Raw genomic sequence first — 20309 nt, forward strand, 5'->3', positions numbered from 1 at the left:
CTGTGTGCCCAGGACCAGCCTGGGCAACCTGACAGGGACAGTGGGAGTGCCGTGGGCGCAGAATCAGGATCGGCTGTACCGGCTGTACCTGGCGGCGCACAGCGGGCTGAGACGCGCTGCCGCTCAACGGCGATAAGCGGAAACAGCCTCTCCGTCCCGAGGTGTGCCGGGAGCGGAGGCTTCTGGTCGGCCCTCCCCGCGCGGCATGCCGGGAGCGGTAGTCCTCCCGCACCTGGCTTCCATCCGGCCACGTTGGCCTGCGGGGCACGATGGGAGCAGTAGTCTTTCGGCACTGAGTTAGGGCTTAGCATTAGGCTAGGGTAGGTTTTAGGGGTATGAAACAGAGCCAGAGAAGGGGACCAAAGAGTGTAGAGACAATCTTCATTGTAGGAAAAATCTCAGTCTTTGAACTAAGGGATAGTTCTGGGAGGGCTGTGCCATTGCCTGGCTGCTCAGTAACAGTTCCATTCTGGCAAAAGTTAGGTAGCACGCATCGTCTTTCTAGAAACGAACTGTAACCCCATAACATTTTGCCTTTTTATAGGAAATTAAAACACATAATTTTTTATAAGAATATTGTTACTGCATTTAATGAGCTACTTTCCTACACAGTGTAGTAATGTATCTATCCTTTTTGACCTACATCCCAGAAAAATTAAGTTCAATACCCTACCCGGTCATATTACCAATGCAATAGATGTAGTTGCAGTAAAAGAGCAGGAATCGTCGTTTCCAGTACAGGTCGCTCTTTCCGTTCAATGCTTTACACCCCATAAACTGAAGACAGATGAAAAACCTCCCGGCTGCTCCTCCAGCTGCCGTCACGTGTTGTGGTGGCTGGCTCCGCCCCTTTCCCAGGGGATTGTGGGAAGGGCAGGGCCCGTGGTATATGAGCCCGGGATTCTGCTGCAGGAGCTTGTTCTGCTCTGGGGCTGCTGCAGGGTGGGTGCTCAGCCGGTGCTGCCGGCGGTGTCAGCTCTGGAGCTGGCTGGATGCGCGGGCACTGGGCTTTGGTCATGGAGAGAAGCGGAGGTATCTGTCCGAGGTAAGAGTGGCAGGAGAGGGTGTGCCTTAGCAGCGTTTGTAGCAGGGAGTGCTGGGGCGCAGCTGGGTTTGAGGCGGCATCAGCAGTTTTGGGTTGAGTGTTTAAGGCTGACTAAGTGGTTTAAGAGAAAACAGGTTTTCTTCCTTAAGTATTTGACTTTTGCGGTCTCTCCACATGAGTCTTTTGCCTCCCGTGGGTGGGACCTGCCTCCTGCAAGGTTTTTCCACGTGAGATTTCCTCCCTACGTGTACCTGCCTTGCCAGGGGCATGCTCATGCCGGGGTGTGTGTATGTCTTTGCTGCCCTCCCTGCCCCTTGTGGGTACACTTTCACTGCTCCCCCTGCCTTGCTGAAAGCGTCACATCTGCCTTTCTCGACACTACCCACCCCCCCCCCCCCCCCCCCCCGCATACATGGCATCACATGGCATCATTTCCCATTCCCTCCACTTGGCTGGGGCATGTCTACTCTGTGCTAGAACTTTCTGTTCCTCTGCCCAGCTCCCCATGGCTGTGTTTTTGTTCTCTGCCCCAGTGAGGACTGCCGAGCGGTCCCAGGGAAGGGTCAGTGACCAGGGTCTGAGCCCCAGAGCAGGTGTGTTCCTGGTGCTAAGATTCACAAGTAAACCCTTACTGTCTCTGTTGTACTTGCTTAGTGGTTGTTAGAGAGTCCAGGGGAGCAGGTACACAGTGGATGTAAGGGGCTATGGCTGCAGCTGTGGGCTGGGGCTGGAGGAGCCCCACAAGGGGCCAGTGAGGCTGATGGTGATGGCTGCTCTGTGTCACAGGGCTGCAGACCCAGGGCATGGTGCTGCTGGGGCATGCCTGCCTGAGAGTGCTGACAGCAGACAGGTTGAGGGTCAGTTAGCATTGGGCCCCATCAGGGTAGCTCCCAGGGATTTTCTGAGCTGGTGGAGAGGAAGGAGGAAGAGGGGTAGATGGCTGCCCACACCCTTCTGGGCACCTGGAGGCCTTCCTGGCACCTGGAAAACTCCTCCAGCCCCACTCACCCCATGCAGCTTCACCCAGCTCTGGCACCTCCCCTGAAGCCTGTCCTGTAGCCCCAGACTGCCCCAGACCTTGCCCTCATGGCAGTAAGCTGGCCCATGAATATGCTTTATTGCACCCTTGTAATGGGTTTGCATGGCAGGGTTTTGGTAGCGGGGGGGTTACAGGGGTGGCTTCTGTCAGCAGCTGCTAGAAGCTTCCCCTGTGTCCGATACAGCCAATGCTGGCCGGCTCTAAGACGGACCTGCTGCTGGCCAAGGCTGAGCCCATCAGCAATGGTGGTAGCACCTCTGGTATAACATGTTTAAGAACAGGAAAAGTTATTGTGCAGCAGTAATTGCAGCAAGAAAGAGGAGTGAGAATATGTGAAAGAAACATTTCTGCAGACACCAAGGTCAGTGAAGGAGGGGGAGGAGGTGCTCCAGGTGCCAGAGCAGCGATTCCCCTGCGGTCTGTGGCGAACACCATGGTGAAGCAGGCTGTCCCCTTGCAGCCCAATGGTGGTGGAGTAGATATCTGCCTACACCCCGTGGAGGACCTCATGCTGGCGTAGGTGGATGCCTGAAGAAAGCTGTGACCCCATAGGAAGCCTGCACTGGAGCAGGCTCCTGGCAGGACCTGTGGCTCCATGGAGAGAGAGAGAGAACCCCATGCTGGAGCAGGTTTGCTGCTGGTGACCCTGTGAGGGGGGCCCATGCTGGAGCAGTCTGTTCCTGAAGGACTGCGCCCCATGAAGGAGACCCATGCTGGAGTAGTTAATGAAGCACTGTAGTCTGTGGAAAGGACTCATGCTGGAGAAGTTGTGGAGGACTCTCTCCTGTGAGAGGGAACCCCACATTGGAGCAGGGGAAGTGTGGGAGGAGTCCTCCCCCTGAGGAGGAAGGAGCAGCAGAAACAACAGTGTGATGAATTGGCTGCAACCCCTATTCCCTGTGCTGCCTGGGGGGAGGAGGGAGAGAAATCGGGAACAAAGTTAAGCCTGGGAAAGAAGGGAGGGCTGGGGGAAGGATTTGGGTTTATTTCTTATTCCTCCTCTCTGAGTTAATTGCTAATAAATTACTTTTTTTTTTTTTCTCCCAAGGCGAGTCTGTTTTGTGCGTGATGGTAAATGTTGAGTGATCTCCCTGTCCTTATCTTGACCCACAAGCCTGTTACATTTTTCTCTCCCCTGTCCAGTTGAGGAAGGGGAGAGTGACAGAGCAGCTTTGGTGGGCACCTGGCATCCAGCCAGGGTCATACCACCACAACCATAAATGCAGGAGCTTTTAGCATCAGTTTGGGGAAAAGCTCCTGCAGAAGGTGGGGTTCCTGCCTGGGGAGAGCCCTAGCCATCACTGTGCAGAACAGTTGAGTGTTCTTTACCTCTCCCAGGGGAAGCACTGAGGACTCAGTTACCAGTTCCTCCCCAGGGATGTTGCTGACTGCATCTGGCTCAGGTTTTTGTGGCTTCATTCTCCTAGTTAAATTAGTTTAATTAGTTTAATTCCCTACCTGGTCACGTTGCTAATGCCATAGATGCAGAGAAAGAGCAGGTATCATCGTTTCCAGACCTCTGGAATTAAGCTGTTGCTCTGCATCCAGGTGACTTGTTGGATATGCTTTTTTCAGATGCAGAGAAACGAGCTGTTTGCCAGAGTGTTAGAGGAGAGGTGGGTTGGCACATGGTGTCAGCGGACAGATGCGACTGGTGGCTATATGACTAGCTTATAGGTTTTGATAGGTTTATTTTATTTTGAAGGTGCAAATCAATGAGCAAAGCGAGATATGGGCACTGCAGATGGCTTGGGCGAGGGGAGCTGTGACTAGTGGGCTGTAGTAGCAGTTATTTTTTAGGTGTTGTGTTGTTTGTGAAGTTTATAAACATCCCTTATTGTTTGTGTTTTACAGGTGGTACCTGAACCTCAGTGTGGCAACTGGTAAATGGCAGAGGTAGGGTGGGTGGGCAGCCAAGGTAAAGGAGGAAGAGATGGGAATGGGTGAGGGCAGGCTGTGGTTTCAGGCAGTATCTTGGCATGTGCCTTTTGTTTTAGTTTTTGCAGGTCACATGCATAGCCTCGGAGGGGTGAAGCAGTGCACTGACCAGTGGCCTGAGAAGGTGAGGCAGTTGTCAGCTGGGTTGGCATCCAAGAGCAGAGAATCCTGTGGCAGCTCGGTTAAGAGTTTCTCTTTGGTTTTGCAGGTGTTACGCTGGCCGCCTTTGGAATTGGATGAGCTTTTGAGGTGAGCTAAGGAGCAGCAAGGAGGAGTGTGGAGCTGGTGATTTCTCCCAAGTGTGACAGTATTTTTGTGTCTTTTGGTATCTTAGGTGCTACAAGCGATGACAGCTGCAGCATCCAACATGGGAATTGGTGTGGAGCAGTTGAGTGGAAGACTGTGTTCCTTTCCAGGAGGAGGGTGTTGTGGAAGAGGTCTGTGTGTTGACCTGTGTGATAGTTACTGCTGTCGGTGGTTTGTGTGGGCTTTTTTTTCTGCAGATGAAGAGGAAAGTGGCAGCTGCAGTAATATCCTGGTTAGTTGATGTGGTTTTTGATGAAGATCAATGTGGGTCCCTGGCTGTCTAAAAGCTAAGTTGAGAAGTTGAGGGACTGGGGACCACTGCCCTACAGCATATAATTTTGATTTCAGTTGGAAAGAGATTTTCCAGAATGGAAATCTTTCTCCTTCAAAGAAATTGCATTTTATGAACTTCCTATCAGAGTCTATGTACTTTGCCGTAGAACTCATCAGCAACAAGACTTTTCGCGCTCTCTTTTTAAAAAAAATAAAATGGAGAGGGGGGAAAAAAAGTACATTTCCTTCCAAAGACCCAGGCACAATAGGTGTTCCAAAAGTTAATGGCATCACTGGTCTTTGGATTCTCTGTTGTTAGCAGTCAAGATACAAATAAAAAATATTCCTCTGTGGGCTTCAGTACAGCCGGAAGCATTAGCACATCTGCCAGTCCTGTTTGGTAGCCTTATCTGTTGCAGCCCTGGGGATTTGAATGTATTTCTTTTTATTTTGTTGTTGAAAAGTAAAACCATGTGGGGGATCTGTTATGTCACTGATCTTTTCCTATCATAAATGTAACTTTAAAAAAAGTTAAAATTGTGTAATTTACAGTTTGAACTGTTAGTCAATTTGTAACTGCTGAATCAGTGTAGCAGATAATTTGTTAGGTGTACTTAAGCAGTTAAGTATTTCTAAATCTTCTGAACAACAGGCAACTGCATGTTACAGGGTTTCTTTGCTGTGTTTTGACAGAGTGTTCTGAAGTACTTTGTTTCTCATCACTCTGGTTTGTAAAGCATGTGTTTGTATTCTGTGCTGATCTCCTTTAGTTGAACTACTATCCTATTGCTTGTTCTGATTGAATTACTCTCCTTTCTTCTGTGGTTTTTCTCTCAATGTGCCAAAAAATAATTTTGGATTTTTTGTTGTGAGTGTCTTGTGATGCTGAACAACTATGCCCCTGCACAGGTTTGCCTGTGGGTCATTAAGTGTGCTTGCCCTGCAGTGCCAGCTCTGTCTCCATCCAGTGGGTGCCCTGCAGGCGTGGCAGCCAGGGCTGGTCGGTGGGGAAAGGGGGCAGTTGTTGCTCTGGGGAGCCCGTCCCAGCGTGGGCTGGGAGGGGGAATGTGGCAGAGCCGAGTGCGAGCAAGAGCAGGGCACTGTCCTTTGGCAGACACTGCCCCCTCCACTGTGCAGTGGCTGTGTGGATTATCCAGCACGGGTTATCTCTTGCAGGTTATCCCAGATGACTGATGTGCTGTGGGTTATCCCAGGGGTGAGCCTTTGGAGTCAGTCATCCCACACACCTCCCTCAAGATATGCTGTACTCCAGAAGTAGTTCCTCTGGCTGGTATAAACTAGGCTGAGCTAGCGGTCACTGCTCATCCTGTTGCACTTGCAGAGAATAATCAAGGTAATGCTGCTACCCTGTCACCAAAATTCGGTACTGCAGCCTGGGGGGGCCACGCATACACGATGTTTTATAGGCAAAAGAAAACACATAATTTTTGATAACATTGTTATTACATTTAATGAGCTATTTTCCTACACAGCTTAGTAGGGCATCTATCTTTTTCTACTTACACCCCAGAAAAATTAAGTTGAATTCCCTACATGGTCACATTGCTGATGGAATGGATGGAGGTGCAGTAGAAGAGCAGGGATAGTTGTTTCCAATATGGGTGGCTTCAGCACTTCGCATCCCATAAACTGAAAGTAGATGACAACTTGCTGCTGCTCCTCCAGCTGCCTTTATGTGTTCTGGTGGTTGGCCCTGCCCCTTTCTAAGGGGATTGTGGGAAGGGTGGTGGGCTGAGCCTGGGGTATATGAGCCCTGGGCTTTGCCCAGGTAGCTCATTCTGGTCTGGGGCTTCTCTAGTATCAGTGGTCTGCTGGGCCTTCAATTAATGACAGCTTTTGAGCTGTCTAAGCTATGTGGGCAGATGTGTTTTGATGTTTGAAGGAGCAGAGAGCTCTGTCCGAGGCAAGAGCTTCAGGAACATATGAGGTTTAGCTGCATTTATGTTAGAAAGTATGCTTGTATGCAGCTTTTTGGTTTTTTTTTTTAGGTCAACAATTTTGTTTTCAGTGTTTTGGGCTGCTAAGATGGCTTAGTAGTATTTTTTTCTAATCTAGGTGCACTGTGGTGTTTTTTTTTTTTGGAACCCTTGACTTTATTGAAGATGGAACTAGTTTTGCTGTATACTGTGTTAATTATTGTTGCCATCACTCTTAATAGGACTGATGGTGGGGTTACTGAGCAGGGGTTAGGGTGAACAGCTTTGTATGCATCTGTGAGATGATGAATTGTGATTTCTCACAAGCACAAGAGTAGTTTTCTGTCTCTTGGTGTGTTAGGTGCTGCAAGCGATGATGGCTACAGCATCTGATGCTGGAATTGGAGCAAGTGAGCAGAAGGCCACATTCATTTCGAGTAGGAGCGTGTTGTGGGAGAGGTCTATGTTGATGCTTTCTGCTGGTATTGGTTTTGTGCAGATGAGGAGGAACCTGGCAACTGCAGGAACATCTGGGTTAGCCAATGTGGTATTTTGTCAAGGATGGATTCAAAGCCCTGGCCCTCTGAAAGCTAAGTGGAGGGACTGGTGTTTGGGAGGGGGCTCAGAAGTTATCTGACTAGCTTATAGGTTTTGTGGGTTTCTTATTTTTTATTTTGAAGATGCAAAGCAATGAGTGAAGGGGGATATGTGCACCAGAGGTTCCTTGAGTGAGGAGAGTAATGACTAGTGGTCTGAAATAGCAGTTATTTTTCAGATTGCAGGTGCTGTGCGGGCTGCCTCTGGGATCAGATGAGTGTTTGAGGTGAGCTGGGTATTGATGAGGAGGGTCATGGGGTGGCGATTCCTCACGTACGCAACAGTAATTTTGTTTCTTGGTACCTTGGGTGCCATGAGCACCAAGGGCTGCAGCGCACAGCTTTGGAACTGGTGTGGAGCAGGTGAGGAGTGGAATGACATGGCCGTTTTTATGGGGTGGTGTGTGTTGTGGGAGAGGTTGGCATTGACTGGTGCGATGCTGTCTGCCAGCACTGTTTTTTTTGGTTTTTTGTTTGGATTTTACAGATGACTAAGAGTAACTTGGACATTGGAGGAATGTTCCATTTGCTGAGGATGGATTCAGATGCCTGACCTCTGAAAGCTAAGTTGTGGGACAGATGCTGGGGGTGGTGGGGTGGTATTGGGGTGGTGGGAGATAAGCTTGTGAATTTTGGGGACGGGATTTAAAAGTTAGCATAGGGCAGAGGGCTGTTCAGGAGCGGTTCCCCTTGGGCAGGTAAAGGGAGCGTGGGGTTTTTTTCTGCACTAGACTAGTGTGTTCTGAGCAGGGCAGTTCCCGCCTGTCTCTATGGTGTCACATAGTTTACATAGTCTGTTTTCTGTATCTTGGATGTTTCTCAGTTCTTGAAGTCCTCATTGTTCTTCATGTTGGAGGAGTAAGACGGTCATCTCGGGCACTATCCTTAGGGTCTCAAATGCCTGTCCTCCTCTGCATAGTGCCGATCAGGTGCTGCTTTTCTCGTGTAACAAGGTTAAAGTATGAATCGGTCTTACATCTCCAAAACGTCTGGGCTTTCTTGGTTTGCGACATTGTTCCTGGGTGCATTGCCAGCTGTGTCTGTTAGCTTTCCATTTTCACGGACTGAGACCTCTTCCCTGCATCCTGATGTTTGTAGGTCTTGAAGCCAGAGTTCTTACCTATCTGTCATCTCAGTTTTGACCATAACTTATTGTCATGGGCCATTACATTCAACTTTTTCTGGATGTGACAAAGCCTCGTCACCTCGTGTCGCCGCTCTGTAGTTATTATCATCTGGCAGTGTGTCCCATTGGGGAGTCATTATTCTTGCTGAGAGTTTTATCTCATAAGAGTCTCCTTGTCTGTAGAGTTCTGTGTAGTGTTGGTCTGTGTGTGTGCATCTCGGAGCTGCTCTGCCTGGGGTGATAGTCAGGGGGAGGTGGTAACCAATACGTGTGTCTGGTTAATATGTTGAAATGAGTAGACCCTTCAGGCAATGGTTGTACAGTCATCTGGGGTCAAGTAGCTGTTGGTAGGGTGTGTGGCCAGTCAGTTCTGGAGTGTTTAATGGAGATGATGGGAGCATTCTCGGAGGGGCTGTTGAGCAGAACGAAGTGATCGATCTCAAAGGGGTTAAGGCTTGTTTGTGTGGGCCTTAAAGCTTGGTGTGTTGTTTTAATGGCAGGTTGTCCTTGGCCTCTAGATGGTACTCTGAAAGAGGGAGTAGAGGTCTGGAATTGTGAAGCTATTGATCAGCCCCTGAGTGACTTGTGTAATATATATATATATTTTTTTTTTTTAGATGCAGACAGATAAGATGGATTCTCAGAATCCACAGAGGAGGCGAGTGGAGCACAGTAAGGTGAGTTAACGTATGGTGTTGGAGGGAAGATGTGCCCCATGGCTATATGGCTACATTATGTTTTGGGGTTTTTTGTATTTTGAAGGTGCAAAGCAATGAGCAAAGTGAGATATGGGCACTGCAGATGGCTTGGGCGAGGGGAGCTGTGACTAGTGGGCTGTAGTAGCAGTTATTTTTTAGGTGTTGTGTTGTTCATGAAGTTTATAAGCATCCCTTATTGTTTGTGTTTTACAGGTGGTACCTGAGCCTCAGTGTGGCAACTGGTAAATGGCAGAGGTAGGGTGGGTGGGCAGCCGAGGTAAAGGAGGAGGAGGAGAGGGGAATGGGCGTGGGCAGTCTGTGGTTTCAGGCAGTATCTCAGCACCTGCCTTTTGTTTTGGTTTTCGTGGGTCATGTGCGTAGCCTTGGAGGGGCAAAGCTGCGCACCGACCAGCGGCCTGAGGCAGCAAGGCGGTTGTCAGCCGGGCTGGTGTCCGAGAGCAGAGAATCCTGTGGCAGCTCGGTCAAGTGTTTCTGTTCGGTTGTGCTGGTGTTATGCAGCTGCCTTGAGTTGGGTGAGCTTTTGAGGTGGTGAGCTGAGGAGCAGCAAGGAGGAGTGTGGGGCTGGTGATTTCTCCCAAGCGTGATGGTATTTCTCTGTCTGTTGCTACTTTAGGTGCTGCAAGCGATGACAGCTGTAGCGTCCAACACAGGAATTGGTGCGGAGCAGTTGAGCAGAAGACCACGTTCCTTTTGAGGAGGAGGGTGTTTGGAGGAGGTTTGTGGTGATCAGTGTGACAATACCACTGTCAGTGGTGTGTGGGTTTTTTCTTTTCTGCAGGTGACAAAGAGGAATGTGGCAAGTGCAGGAGTAATCGGGTTAGCTGATGTGGTTTCTGTTGAGGATTGACGCAGGTCCCCGGCCCTCTGGAAGTGAAGCTGAGGGACTGGGGACCGTTGTCCTGCAGGGCATAATTTTGGTTTCAGTTGGAAAAGAGGTTTTCCTGGAATGGAAATCTTTCTCCTTCAAAGAAATTGCATTGTATGAACTGCCTGTCAGTCTGTGTGCTTGGCTGTAGAAGTCATGAGCAGCGAGACTTTTTGCCCTCTTTTGAAAAACAAAACAACAGAAAAGTCAATTTGTTTCTGAAGACTGAAGCACAGCAGGTGTTCCAAAAGTGGATGGCATCGCTGGTCTTTGGATTCTTGGTTGCAATGGTTGAGATATGATTAAAAAATGTTCCTCTGTGTGCTTTGGTACAGACAGAAGTCTTAGCGCATCTGCCAGTCCCGTTTGGTGGCCTTACCTATTGCAGCCCTGGGGATTTGAATTTCTGTTTGTTTGGGTTTTTTTTAACAAGTAAACCCATGTGGGGGATCTATTATTTCACTGATCTTTTCCTATCATGCATGAAACTCTAGAGAAAGTTAAAATTGTATAATTGACAGAATGACTAACACAGTTTAAACTCACTGTAGAATCAATAAAGCATGTAACTTATGAGGTGTACTTAAGTAGTCAGGGGTTTCTCTAGGTCTTCCAAGCCGGAGGCAGCTGCATGTTACTTGGTTTCTTCCCCGTGTTCTGACAGAGCGCTCTGAAGTACTTAGTTTCTAATCATGTGACACAATAGAACAAGGGGGGAGCAGAGTCAAATAACAACTGTGTATTTTGGAGACAAGTGTAAGCATAGATTTAGATGGGGGTGTACAGGCTTGTCCTGCAGCAGCGCTGTAAGGAAGGGCATCAAACACGAGCAAGAGCATTTGCTTTTCTGCTAAGAGTGTTGGAAAACATATCTGTTTGTCTTACTATGGAGTGTAAGAATTCAAATCACTCTGGTTTGTAGAGGATGTGTCTATTTCAGGCTGGTCTCCTTCAGTTTGACGGCTCTCCTGTCCCCCCTCCTATTGAATTCCTCTCCTTTCTTCTGTGTGGTTCTTCGAACGTGCTGAACTACGGTTGGGGCTCTTTGTTCCCAGTCTCTTGCTGTGAGTGTCTGGTGCTGCGCAGCAGCTCCCCCTCCCCCCCGCCTCCCAGGTTTGCCCCACAGTCGCCAGCGCTCTCGCCCTGCGGGACCAGCTCTGTCTCCATCCCAGGGCTGCCCTGCAGGTGCAGCAGCTGCGGCTGTTCAGTGGGGAAAGGGGCAGTTGCTGCTCCGGGGGGCCCGTCCGGGCATGGTCTGGGAGGGGGAATGTGGCAGAGCTGAGTGCGAGCAAGAGCCACGGCACCGTCCTTTGGCGGACGCCCCCCCACCCCTCTGCTGTGCGGCAGCCGGCGTCGATGATCTGGCGGGGGGCAGGCATCGAGCGTGGATTCTGTCTCGTGGGCTGTGGCAGGTGAGTGCTCGTCTGTGGGTTATGCCGGGGGGAGCCGTTGGTGTCGGGCGTCCCCCACCCCTCTCCGGGTCCGACTGTACCCCCAGTGGCAGAAAAGACGCAGGTGCTGCTGCGCCGCTGTGACCGCACGGGGGTGCTGCGTGAAACGGCGCTTTGTGCTGCCTCCGCGTGGGGGGCTGCGGTACCGCAGTCCGAGATACGCGCATGCGCGCTGGCGTCCCTTTGCGGCGCGCTCTACTGCCACCATTTGACTAGGGTTGGGAGCGTGGTACACGCGGGTGTGCGGTGGCGCCGATTTGTGCCGATCCCTGCTGCCACCGTGTGACCGAAAGGCGGTACTGCAGCCCCGAAGGCGCTGCCGCGCTCTCTGCTGTCACCCTGTGACCAAAAAGCGGTACTGCAGCCCCGGCTGCACGCTGCCGCCCTCTCCGCGGCCACCGTGTGACCAAAAAGCAGTACTGCAGCCCCGACGGCGCTGCCGCGGTCTCCGCTGCCTCCGCGTGACTATAAAGCGGTACTGTAGCCCTGGGGGCACGCTGCCGCGCTCTCTGCTGCTACTGCCTACAGTGGGTGTGCTGCGCGCTGCACGCGCTCCCCCATATGCCCTGTGCTCGCCCCTTTCCTTTCGGATGGTGCGAAGGGCGGTGTGCGGGGCCTGGGGTAGATGAGCCCCGGGCTCTGCCCAGGGAGCTCCTTGTGTGCGAGGTGGGAGCTGTGGGACTGGGCAGGGTCCAGCAGCACTCACAGTAGAGAGTGGCCTAGGATGCAGCCTGGGCGCTTTTTTTTTTTTTCCCGTCAGCAGTTTCCTACGGGGTGTTCAGGGGTGACAAGAGGGTCTTAAAACACACAGCTTTTTTAACTGATAGTTTTGGTGCTGTTTTTGTTTTGTTCTAGGTGCACTGGATTTTCCTGGAATTCTGAACTTCCTGCAGGATGGCAACTTGTTCTTTTTTTTTTTTTTTGTGAGGAGTGTTTCCCTTCCTAGGACTGAAGGTGAGATTATCAAACAGCCGTGAGGATGTGCACCACGTCTGCATCTGTCTATGCCCCCCCATCCCCCTGTCTGTGCCTCCAGGTGGGGTTTTTCCCATGCCACCCCTATCTTTGTGGCCTTGACTCCCGTGTGTGTGCCTGGCCCTACTTCCCATGTCCCTGCCTCCCATGGGCATGCCTTGCCTGCTTTTTGTCACGGTAGGGACGGACAACGACAAAAATATATGTAAGAAGCCAGTCTTCATTAAGTTGTAAAAGCCAAGACACCCGTGATGGCACAGCAGAAAAAGCGTACCCTTTTATAACCTTTCTTATCTGTCCACCAGTTCATGCACTAAGGCTCTTAAAATGATTCACTCAATAGCTCTGTCCATTCACCTCCATTCACATACTGATTGGCTGGAGCTCCTACTGTATTTCCCACTTTATCTACTGTTCTCTTGCCAAGTTTCTGCTGTGTGTTATTTACTTGTTCAGTCTTTTCTTGCTCAGTCTCTTATCACTTCCTCAAACTTGTTTACCACATTCTTCATCCGCTTCTTCTGTCTTTTGAAGGGTATACTGGAATGCTGTCAAGGTCAACTTCATCTTCTTCAGTCAGGTTATCCCCGACAACTTTTTGTACCCACTTTATGGGTGTGTATAGCCCACACCCTTGTCCTCGCCCTATGCATCTGCCTTGTCCCCCTCCTTGTCCCTGCTCCATGCACCTGCCTTGCCCCCACCTCTCCAAGTACTGCTGCTCCAGACGCACAGCACCAATAAAGTGTTTGCATTCCAAACTTTGCTCTGGCACTTCCTTGGGCCCCAAATCCCCGAGATTACCCCTAAAATGCCATCACCAGTAGATGTCAGGGGGAATGGGGGGCACATAGCAGGGACATCCTGAAGTCTCATGGCTTCTATTGTGCTTTCCCAAGGGCAGGGGTGGGTGGGAGAGTGGAAAAGTAGTATTACTTTTTACATTTTCTTCCTACATCTCCCTCTTCTGAGCTCCTTGTCTCTGGGTGTTTGTTCTTGCTTGTGGCCCCTGTTCCTGATGGGCTCCAGGTGGGCTAATGACAGGGCTGGCCCTGCTGTGGCTATGAAGGGGGGCTGCCTGAGGGAGCTGGTAAAGGGGAACTGGCTGAGGAGGGAGTGGAGGTGCCTCCAGCATGGAATGGCTAGTCCCTATGGTGAGGAAGGATCCCCCTGAGCTGTCCATGATGGAGCAGACCACCAGCACACATTGCTGGGAGCTTGGTGCCTGCACTGGCTGTGTGTATGAGCCGCTGGCCAGCCTGGCGGTGGAGGGGGAGTTGAGAGAAAAAGTGTTGGGGTGGTGAAGGTCTGAGCCGGTGCCAGGAGGTGGGGTTAGTCACACATTCTCCTGTGCGTGTCCTGCTCCATCTCTGCTGCCTGTTGCTCCTTCTGCTGCCTGGGAAATGGCTGCCCAGGGATGGGGAGGGCCAGCAATGGCTTTCTGTCCTGGCCCCTTGTGGTGGGTTGACCCTGGCCAAAATGCCAGGTGCCCACCAAAGCCACTCTATCACTTCCCCTCCTTAACTGCACAGGAGAGAGGAGAGGAAAAAAAAATAACAGGCTTGTGGGATTGAGATAAGGACAGGGAGATCACTCAGCATTTACAGTCATGGGCAAAACAGACTCAACTGAAGGAAAATGTAATTTATTACCAATTAACTCGGAGAGAAGTAATGAGAAATAAAACTAAATCTTAAAACACCTTCCCCCCCACCCCTCCCTCCTTTCCTGGGCATAACTTTGATCCCGATTTTCCTCCCTCCTCCCCCCGCAGCGGCACAGGGGGGAAAACAGGGAATGGGGGTTGGGGTCAGTTCATCACACTGTTGTTTTCTGCCACTCCTTCCTCCTCAGGGGTAGGATTTCTCACACTTTTCCCCTGCTCCAATGTGGGGTCTCCCTCATGGGAGAAAGTCCTCTATGACTTATCCAGTGTGAGTATTCCCACTGGTTCAGTCCTACATGAACTGCTCCAATGTGGGTCTCCTTCATGGTGTGCAGTCCTGTCCTGGTTTGGGCTAGATCAGAACTAATTCTGGTTTAGTGCTTTAACTTTTCAGTTAAGTCTCCTCTAACTAACGGCATTTTCTGAAACAGCAGCATGTTTTTCCAGACAGTGACTGCTCCTAGCAGTGATAAGGCCTGGTGTTTATAGTTCGTACCAAGGAATGGTATGCGGAGAGGCCCTTGCTTATACTTGTTCTTATGGAGACCAAGGTCACTGCTAAATTTTGTACTCCATGTTGGGGTGCCAGGAGTGAAAAGAGTCGCACCTACAGGGAGGAGCGAACTGGACAGGTGACCCAAACCTGACCAACAGAGTATTCCATCCCATATACGTCATATTCAGTATAAAGCTGAGAGATCACGAGGGTCTCGCTCTTCTTTGCTCTTCGCTCTCTTCATCTCTTCCTCTCTTCTTCGATGGCCGACATCTGAGGAGGACTGATCCATGCATCCCTGAATCCAGTGCCTGAGTCCAGCTCCTGTATCCCATCCCTGTCTGCTGCCGAGTCCAGCCTGGGACTGCCCCAGTGCCAGCCCTGCGGTGTGGTGGTGACGTATTGTCATCAGGGTGGGGGGAGTTGGGTTCGGTATTGGTTTTGTATATATTTGTACATATTGTATATATTTCATTTTTTCCTTATTCTTATTATTATCTTTTCTTTTATTGTTATTGTTCCATTAAAGCTGTTTTAGTTTTCTTTTCCAAACCATAAAGTCTCTCTCCCTTGTTCTCTCTCCTTTTCCCTTTTGGGAGGGGAGGGGGGTTAGTAGAGAGCGTCTGTCATTCATTAGTGGCCGGCCCAGCCTCAAACCGTGACAAGTCCTTCAGGAACCGACTGCTCCAGCGTGAGCCCCCCCTCATGGGGTCTCTAGCAGCAAACCTGCTCCAGCATGGGCTTCTCTCTCTCCACAGGCCACAGGTCCCGCCAGGAGCCTGCTGCGGTGCAGGCTTCCCACGGGGTCACAGCTTCCTTCAGGTATCCACCTACTCCAGCGTGGGGGCCCTCCACGGGGTGTAGGCAGCCATTTGCTCCACCACCCATGGGCTGCAGGGGGACAACCTGCTTCACCATGGTCTTCACCACACGTTGCAGGGGAATTGCTGCTCCGGCGCCTGGAGCATCTCCTCCCCCCCTTCTTCACTGACCTTGGTGTCTGCAGGGTGTTTCTCTCACATATTCTCACTCCTCTCACGCACTGCAATTACTGCTGCGCAACAACTTTTTTCACTCTCTTAAATATGTTATCACAGAGGCGAAAAACACTGTTGCTGATTGGCTCGACCTTGGCCAGCGGCGGGTCCGTCTTAAAGCCAGCTGGCATTGGCTATATCTGACATAGGGGAAACTTCTAGCAGCTTCATACAGAAGCCACCCCTGTAACTCCCCCCCCTCCCCCCGCCACCAAAACCTTGCCATGCAGACCCATTACACCCCTTTGCTGTGGGAGCCTGCCAGGCACCCTGCTGCCATTCCAAGGGCACTGAGGCTTTCCCTCAAGCCAAGGTGGGGGTGGCAGGTCTGGAAGAAAGTGGAGGCTGAGATGGGGTGCAAAGTCAGGGAAAATGTGGAAGTCAAGACGGGGTGGAAATGGTGTCACATTTTACATTGGCTTTGTAAGGCTCCCTCTTTCTGTCTTCCTGACCCTATGTGTTAGTTCTTGCCTCTGTTTCTTTTCCCCTATTGCTTTAGAATATTTCCCTGTCCCTTGTCTTATCCCTACCTTGTGGTCCTGCTGGTCCCTTTGGCCTCTCTCCTGCTCCTCCTCTCTCTTATGTATTCCTCCATCTCTCCCTGGGTTTTTTGCTCAGTGTCCCAGTACTCTTCTCTCTACGCTACCGTCCTTCTCCCTGTCCCTCTCCTGTTTGCAGCATCCCGTTTGCTGGCTGCCTGTCCCCCACCTCTTCTCTACCTTCCTCCTGTTTTTCCTTCCTGCTCTCCTTCTGTCCTGCTGTGTTTGGGCACTGAGCCTTGTAGCCAGCTCATGCCAGGGTTTGTTCTGGGCAGGAGTGAGTGAACTTTTCCTGCCTCCTCTGTGCCCCTGGATGGTTTTCAAGCCCCTGGGTGCAGAGCTCGTGGCTGTGGGCAGGTGCCAGGGAGGGGGCCATGTGCTGTGGGGCTCTGGCCAGGCCCCTGTTCCTGATGGGCTCCAGCTGGGGCAGGTGTGGCCAGTGAGGCTAATGATGGGGCTGGCCCTGCTTTGGGCTAGGAAGGGGACTGCCTGGGCATGCATGCCTGCAGATGCTGGCTGAGGAGTCAAACCAAGGGGCTTCCACAGGCAGCTGTCTCCAGCCGGTCCCTGTGGCAAGGAAGGAACCCTCCCAGCTGTCCCCAACGGAGCATGCCACCAGCGCATGGCACTAGCACCTTGGCGGCTCTGTTGGCCACATGTATGAGCAGCTGCATGGTCCAGGAAACCTCGTGGGAGAGGTGTGTTTGGTACCTGCCGCCTACTTCTAAGGTCAGGCAGCCGGTACTGTGGAGGAGGAAGGGGCAGAGACAGAGAGGAAAGCCTCGGGGCGGTGAAGGTCTGCCATTGGCACCAGGAGCCACGTGTCCCCTCGTGTGTCCCCGGTCCCATCCCTGCCCTGGTTCTCCAGATCTCTGCCTGCGTCCTTGCCTGTCCCTGCCTCTGTCTGCCTTTCAGGCTGTCTGGTTCCCCAAAGCTTTTTGCTCTTCTGCTAGCAGTGCCCTGTGAAGTGTCACCTTCTACCTTTCCTTTCTATGTCTTTTCCTTTCTGGCACCCCACCAGCTCTGATTTCATTCTTCCCCGTTGCTTGTGACAATGGCATTTCTAGGTCTCCTTCTCTCCTTGTTTGCGTTTATCCAGTTCCCTGTGATTGTGGGAAGGGTGGTGGTCAGGGTCTGGGGTATTTGTGCCCCGGGCTCAGGGAGCTCATTCTGCTCTGGGGTTGCTGTGTTGTGGGTGCTCTGTTGGTGCTGTCAGCGGTGGCAGCTCGGGAGTTGGCTGGGCTGTGTGGGCATTGGGGTTTGGTCATGGAGAGAAGCGGAAGCATCTGTGTGAGGTAAGAGTTGTGGGACTGGGCAAGGTCCAGCAGCACATAGAGTAGAGAGTGCCATTGGATGCCGGTTTGTTGTTTTTGATGTCAGCAATTTTATACTGAGTGTTCAGGGGTGGCAAGATACTTTAAAAACACAGATTTTTTTTTAACTGATTTTTTTTTTTTTTCCTAGCTGCACTGGATTTTCCTGTGTCCTAGGTTACAGTGTAAAATGTGCCAAAAGAAAAAAAGTATTCTATTACCATCTTCAGGAGCTGTTGAGACCAGGTGGGGCAGTGCTCCCTGCCTCCCCCCTCTGGACTATCTCCTGTTCATGGGCACAACAATGCCTTATCGCCTGACCCATCGATAACTCACTCCTGGATTATCTCCTGTTAATGGCCCATCAAGGAACTGCCTCACGACTCCCCATCCCATTGTGAGATGCTCCACCCGGGGAGGGGGGGGAAGGAGCCAAGCAGTCCATGCCAAATAAAAACGGAGATTTTGAACACCCTAGCAGCCTTCTTCCACTGGATTCCCAGAGGAGCTTTTCCCCCCACTGGAGTTCCAGAGGACAAGAGCTACCTACCTACCACTGGACCTTCGGAGGAAGACCAGACCCTTTTACAAGATCACTGCTTCCACAGAACTACATCCATCGCTTCAGGAGGACTGCAGCCAGCATCTTATCGGACTGCTACTGCCACCCTAACAGGGTGTCAGGTTGTATTTCTGACTCTGTCAGTGTAAACCAGTGGGTTGGGTTTTTTTCCCTGCCTTGTGTTATATATATATATATATATATATATATATATATATATTAGTAAAGAACTGTTATTCCTATTCCCCATATCTTTGCCTGAAGGCCTGTTAATTTCAAAATTATAATAATTTGGAGGGAAGGGGGTTGCATTTTCCATTTCAAGGGAGGCTCCTGCCTTCCTCCGCAGACACCTGTCTTTCAAACCAAGACATCCTGGAACTCTGGACTTCATGCAGGATCGAAACTTGTTTTTTTCCCTAGTTTGGCTGACAGCTTTTCCCTTAATGTGACTGAAGGTGAGTTTATTAGGTATTAGAATGTGCAACATGTATGCACCTGTATATGCCTGTCCCTATCCACCTGTCCATGCCTCCGTGAGAGGTTTTTGCCCCTGTGAGGCTTTGCCCCTGCCTGGTCTTCTTGCCGCTGGCCAGGCAACCTGACCAAGAGGTTCCTGTTCCGCTGCCTCTTCCTAGTGTCACCTTCCACGTCCCGCAAGGGAAATCCTGCGCAAGCGGCTGCGGTCGTTGCTCGGGCGATGGCCCATGTGGGTCTGGGAGAGTGTGGTGGGACCGGGGTGAGTGGAAGGGTCCCCCCACCCCTCCACACCCAAGCCTGGAAAACGGCCCATCTGCTGCCAGGGCAGAAATGCTGGTGACAAAGTGCCATTAACAGAGCACGGCTTGTTCCCCAAGGGGGCCTTTGGGAATTTGAAATGTTTTCATTCCAGGTAAAGGAACAGACTCATCTGTGATAAAGTAAGAGCTGCCTGTTACCTTGTCTGTTTTTCTTCTGTTGATTCACCCTAATTTTATGGGTGAGATGGAGATGGCCTTTTATTTTTAGATGCCCGAGTGCCTTGTCAGTAACCTGTGGTGTCAGGACAGTGAACTTTTGAGCACCTAGATGCCGGTAGAAATATAACCAAAGAAACAGGATGGAAAGTGATGTTTAAACTTGGTTTATAATTGATTTGTTTTTTTCATTAGAGCATTGATGACTGCTTGACCTGTGGTTCAGTCCACATTCTGTTCTGTGGAGTCCTCAGTCTAGGACTTTTCGGAAAAAAAAGCTTGTCCTTCCAAAAAAGGACTAGTCCTTCGTAGGACTGAGGTGTAGACTTGGAGAGTCTCTTAAAGACGTGATCAGAATTAAAGCTGGATTTCACTTAACATTGCTGCTGTTTGTCTTCGCTTTTGCTGCTTTCCCCACTGCTCCGTCACGATTGGATGAATAAAATAATGTCTGTCCTGGAGCATGTTAGGCCTATGAAAAACGTCCTTCCCTCTGTTTATTTTCCCTTCCTGAGAGCATGTGTATTCTGTTTCTGTGCGCTTACTAAGAAATGATTCTGTGAGAATTGTATTGTACTCAAAGAGGAAAGAAACTGTGCATAAGGGTTCGGGTATTCTGAAGAAACGGACTGTTTTCACAATAAGAGCTTTATGATTTTTCAGTCTGTAAGCTTTTAAAATATCTTTTAGTGGTATGTGAAAACCTTACTGAGACACTGGCATCTGTACTAAGAGTGATCAAGGTTATTTTTTCTTTTTTTTTTTCTTTTTTTTTTTTTCTGGCACATCTGCCAGTCCTGATTAGTAGCCTTAGGTATTGCAGCACTGGGGATTTGTTATTAGGATGAGGAAAAGGCTGAGGTACTTAATGCCTTCTTTGCCTCAGTCTTTAATATTCAGACTAGTTACCCTCAAGGTAATCAGCCCCCTGAGCTGGAGGATTCTGTCATGATCCAGGAAGTATTAGTTAATGACCTGCTCTGCCAATTGGACACTCACAAGTCTGTGCGGCTGGATGAAATACACCCGAGATTGCTGAGGGAGCTGGTGGAGGAACTTGCTCAGTTTTGGGCTGGTCTTGTTTAATATCTTTATCAACGACCTGGATGAGAGGATCAACTGCACCCTCAGCAACTTTGCAGATGACACGAAATTAAGTGGGGCTGTTGATCTGCTCGAGGGTAGAGAGGCTCTGCAGAGGGATCTGGACAGGCTGGATCGATGGGCTGAGGTCAATTGCATGAAGTTTAACAAGTCAAAGTGCCAGGTCCTGTGCTTTGGTCACAACAGCCCCATGCAGCACTACAGGCTTTGGAAAGTGTGGCTGGAAAGCTGCCTGTCAGAAAAGGACCCGGGGGTGCTAGTTGACAGTCAGCTGAACGTGAGCTGTCAGTGTGCCCGGGTGGCCGAGAAGGCCAACAGCATCCTGGCCTGTATCAGCAATGGTGTGGCCAGCAGGAGCAGGGGAGT

The 20309-nt window shown here is 50.6% G+C and overlaps 1 protein-coding gene and 2 long non-coding RNA genes across 4 annotated transcripts; all 3 read left to right on the plus strand.

Moving 5' to 3' along the window:
• Nucleotides 1-902: 902 nt before the first annotated feature.
• LOC147414346 (uncharacterized) lies at nucleotides 903-5951 on the plus strand. Its single transcript, XR_015183928.1, has 6 exons — nucleotides 903-1045; nucleotides 3939-3967; nucleotides 4082-4146; nucleotides 4231-4271; nucleotides 4357-4459; nucleotides 5778-5951. It is a non-coding gene; the product is annotated as an uncharacterized LOC147414346 (long non-coding RNA).
• A 955-nt stretch (nucleotides 5952-6906) lies between these two features.
• LOC147414347 (uncharacterized) lies at nucleotides 6907-7701 on the plus strand. Its single transcript, XR_015183929.1, has 3 exons — nucleotides 6907-6948; nucleotides 7038-7361; nucleotides 7622-7701. It is a non-coding gene; the product is annotated as an uncharacterized LOC147414347 (long non-coding RNA).
• A 38-nt stretch (nucleotides 7702-7739) lies between these two features.
• Nucleotides 7740-10426, plus strand: LOC147414348 (uncharacterized). Of its 2 annotated transcripts, XM_086474252.1 has the most exons (5): nucleotides 7740-8937; nucleotides 9172-9200; nucleotides 9340-9491; nucleotides 9593-9645; nucleotides 9758-10426. In XM_086474252.1, exons 1-5 carry the CDS (start codon nucleotides 8878-8880, stop codon nucleotides 9824-9826), a joined length of 363 nt encoding a protein of 120 aa, XP_086330378.1. In that variant the 5' UTR covers nucleotides 7740-8877; the 3' UTR covers nucleotides 9827-10426. The 2 variants fall into 2 exon arrangements, 1 of the variants encoding a protein (XP_086330378.1); XR_015183925.1 differs by lacking the exon at nucleotides 9340-9491 and having other exon boundaries at nucleotides 9593-10426.
• The last annotated feature ends 9883 nt before the right edge of the window (nucleotides 10427-20309 follow it).

This window comes from Leptosomus discolor, chromosome 16 (assembly GCF_034619465.1).
Source record: "Leptosomus discolor isolate bLepDis1 chromosome 16, bLepDis1.hap2, whole genome shotgun sequence".
NCBI classification, from domain to species: domain Eukaryota; kingdom Metazoa; phylum Chordata; class Aves; order Leptosomiformes; family Leptosomidae; genus Leptosomus; species Leptosomus discolor.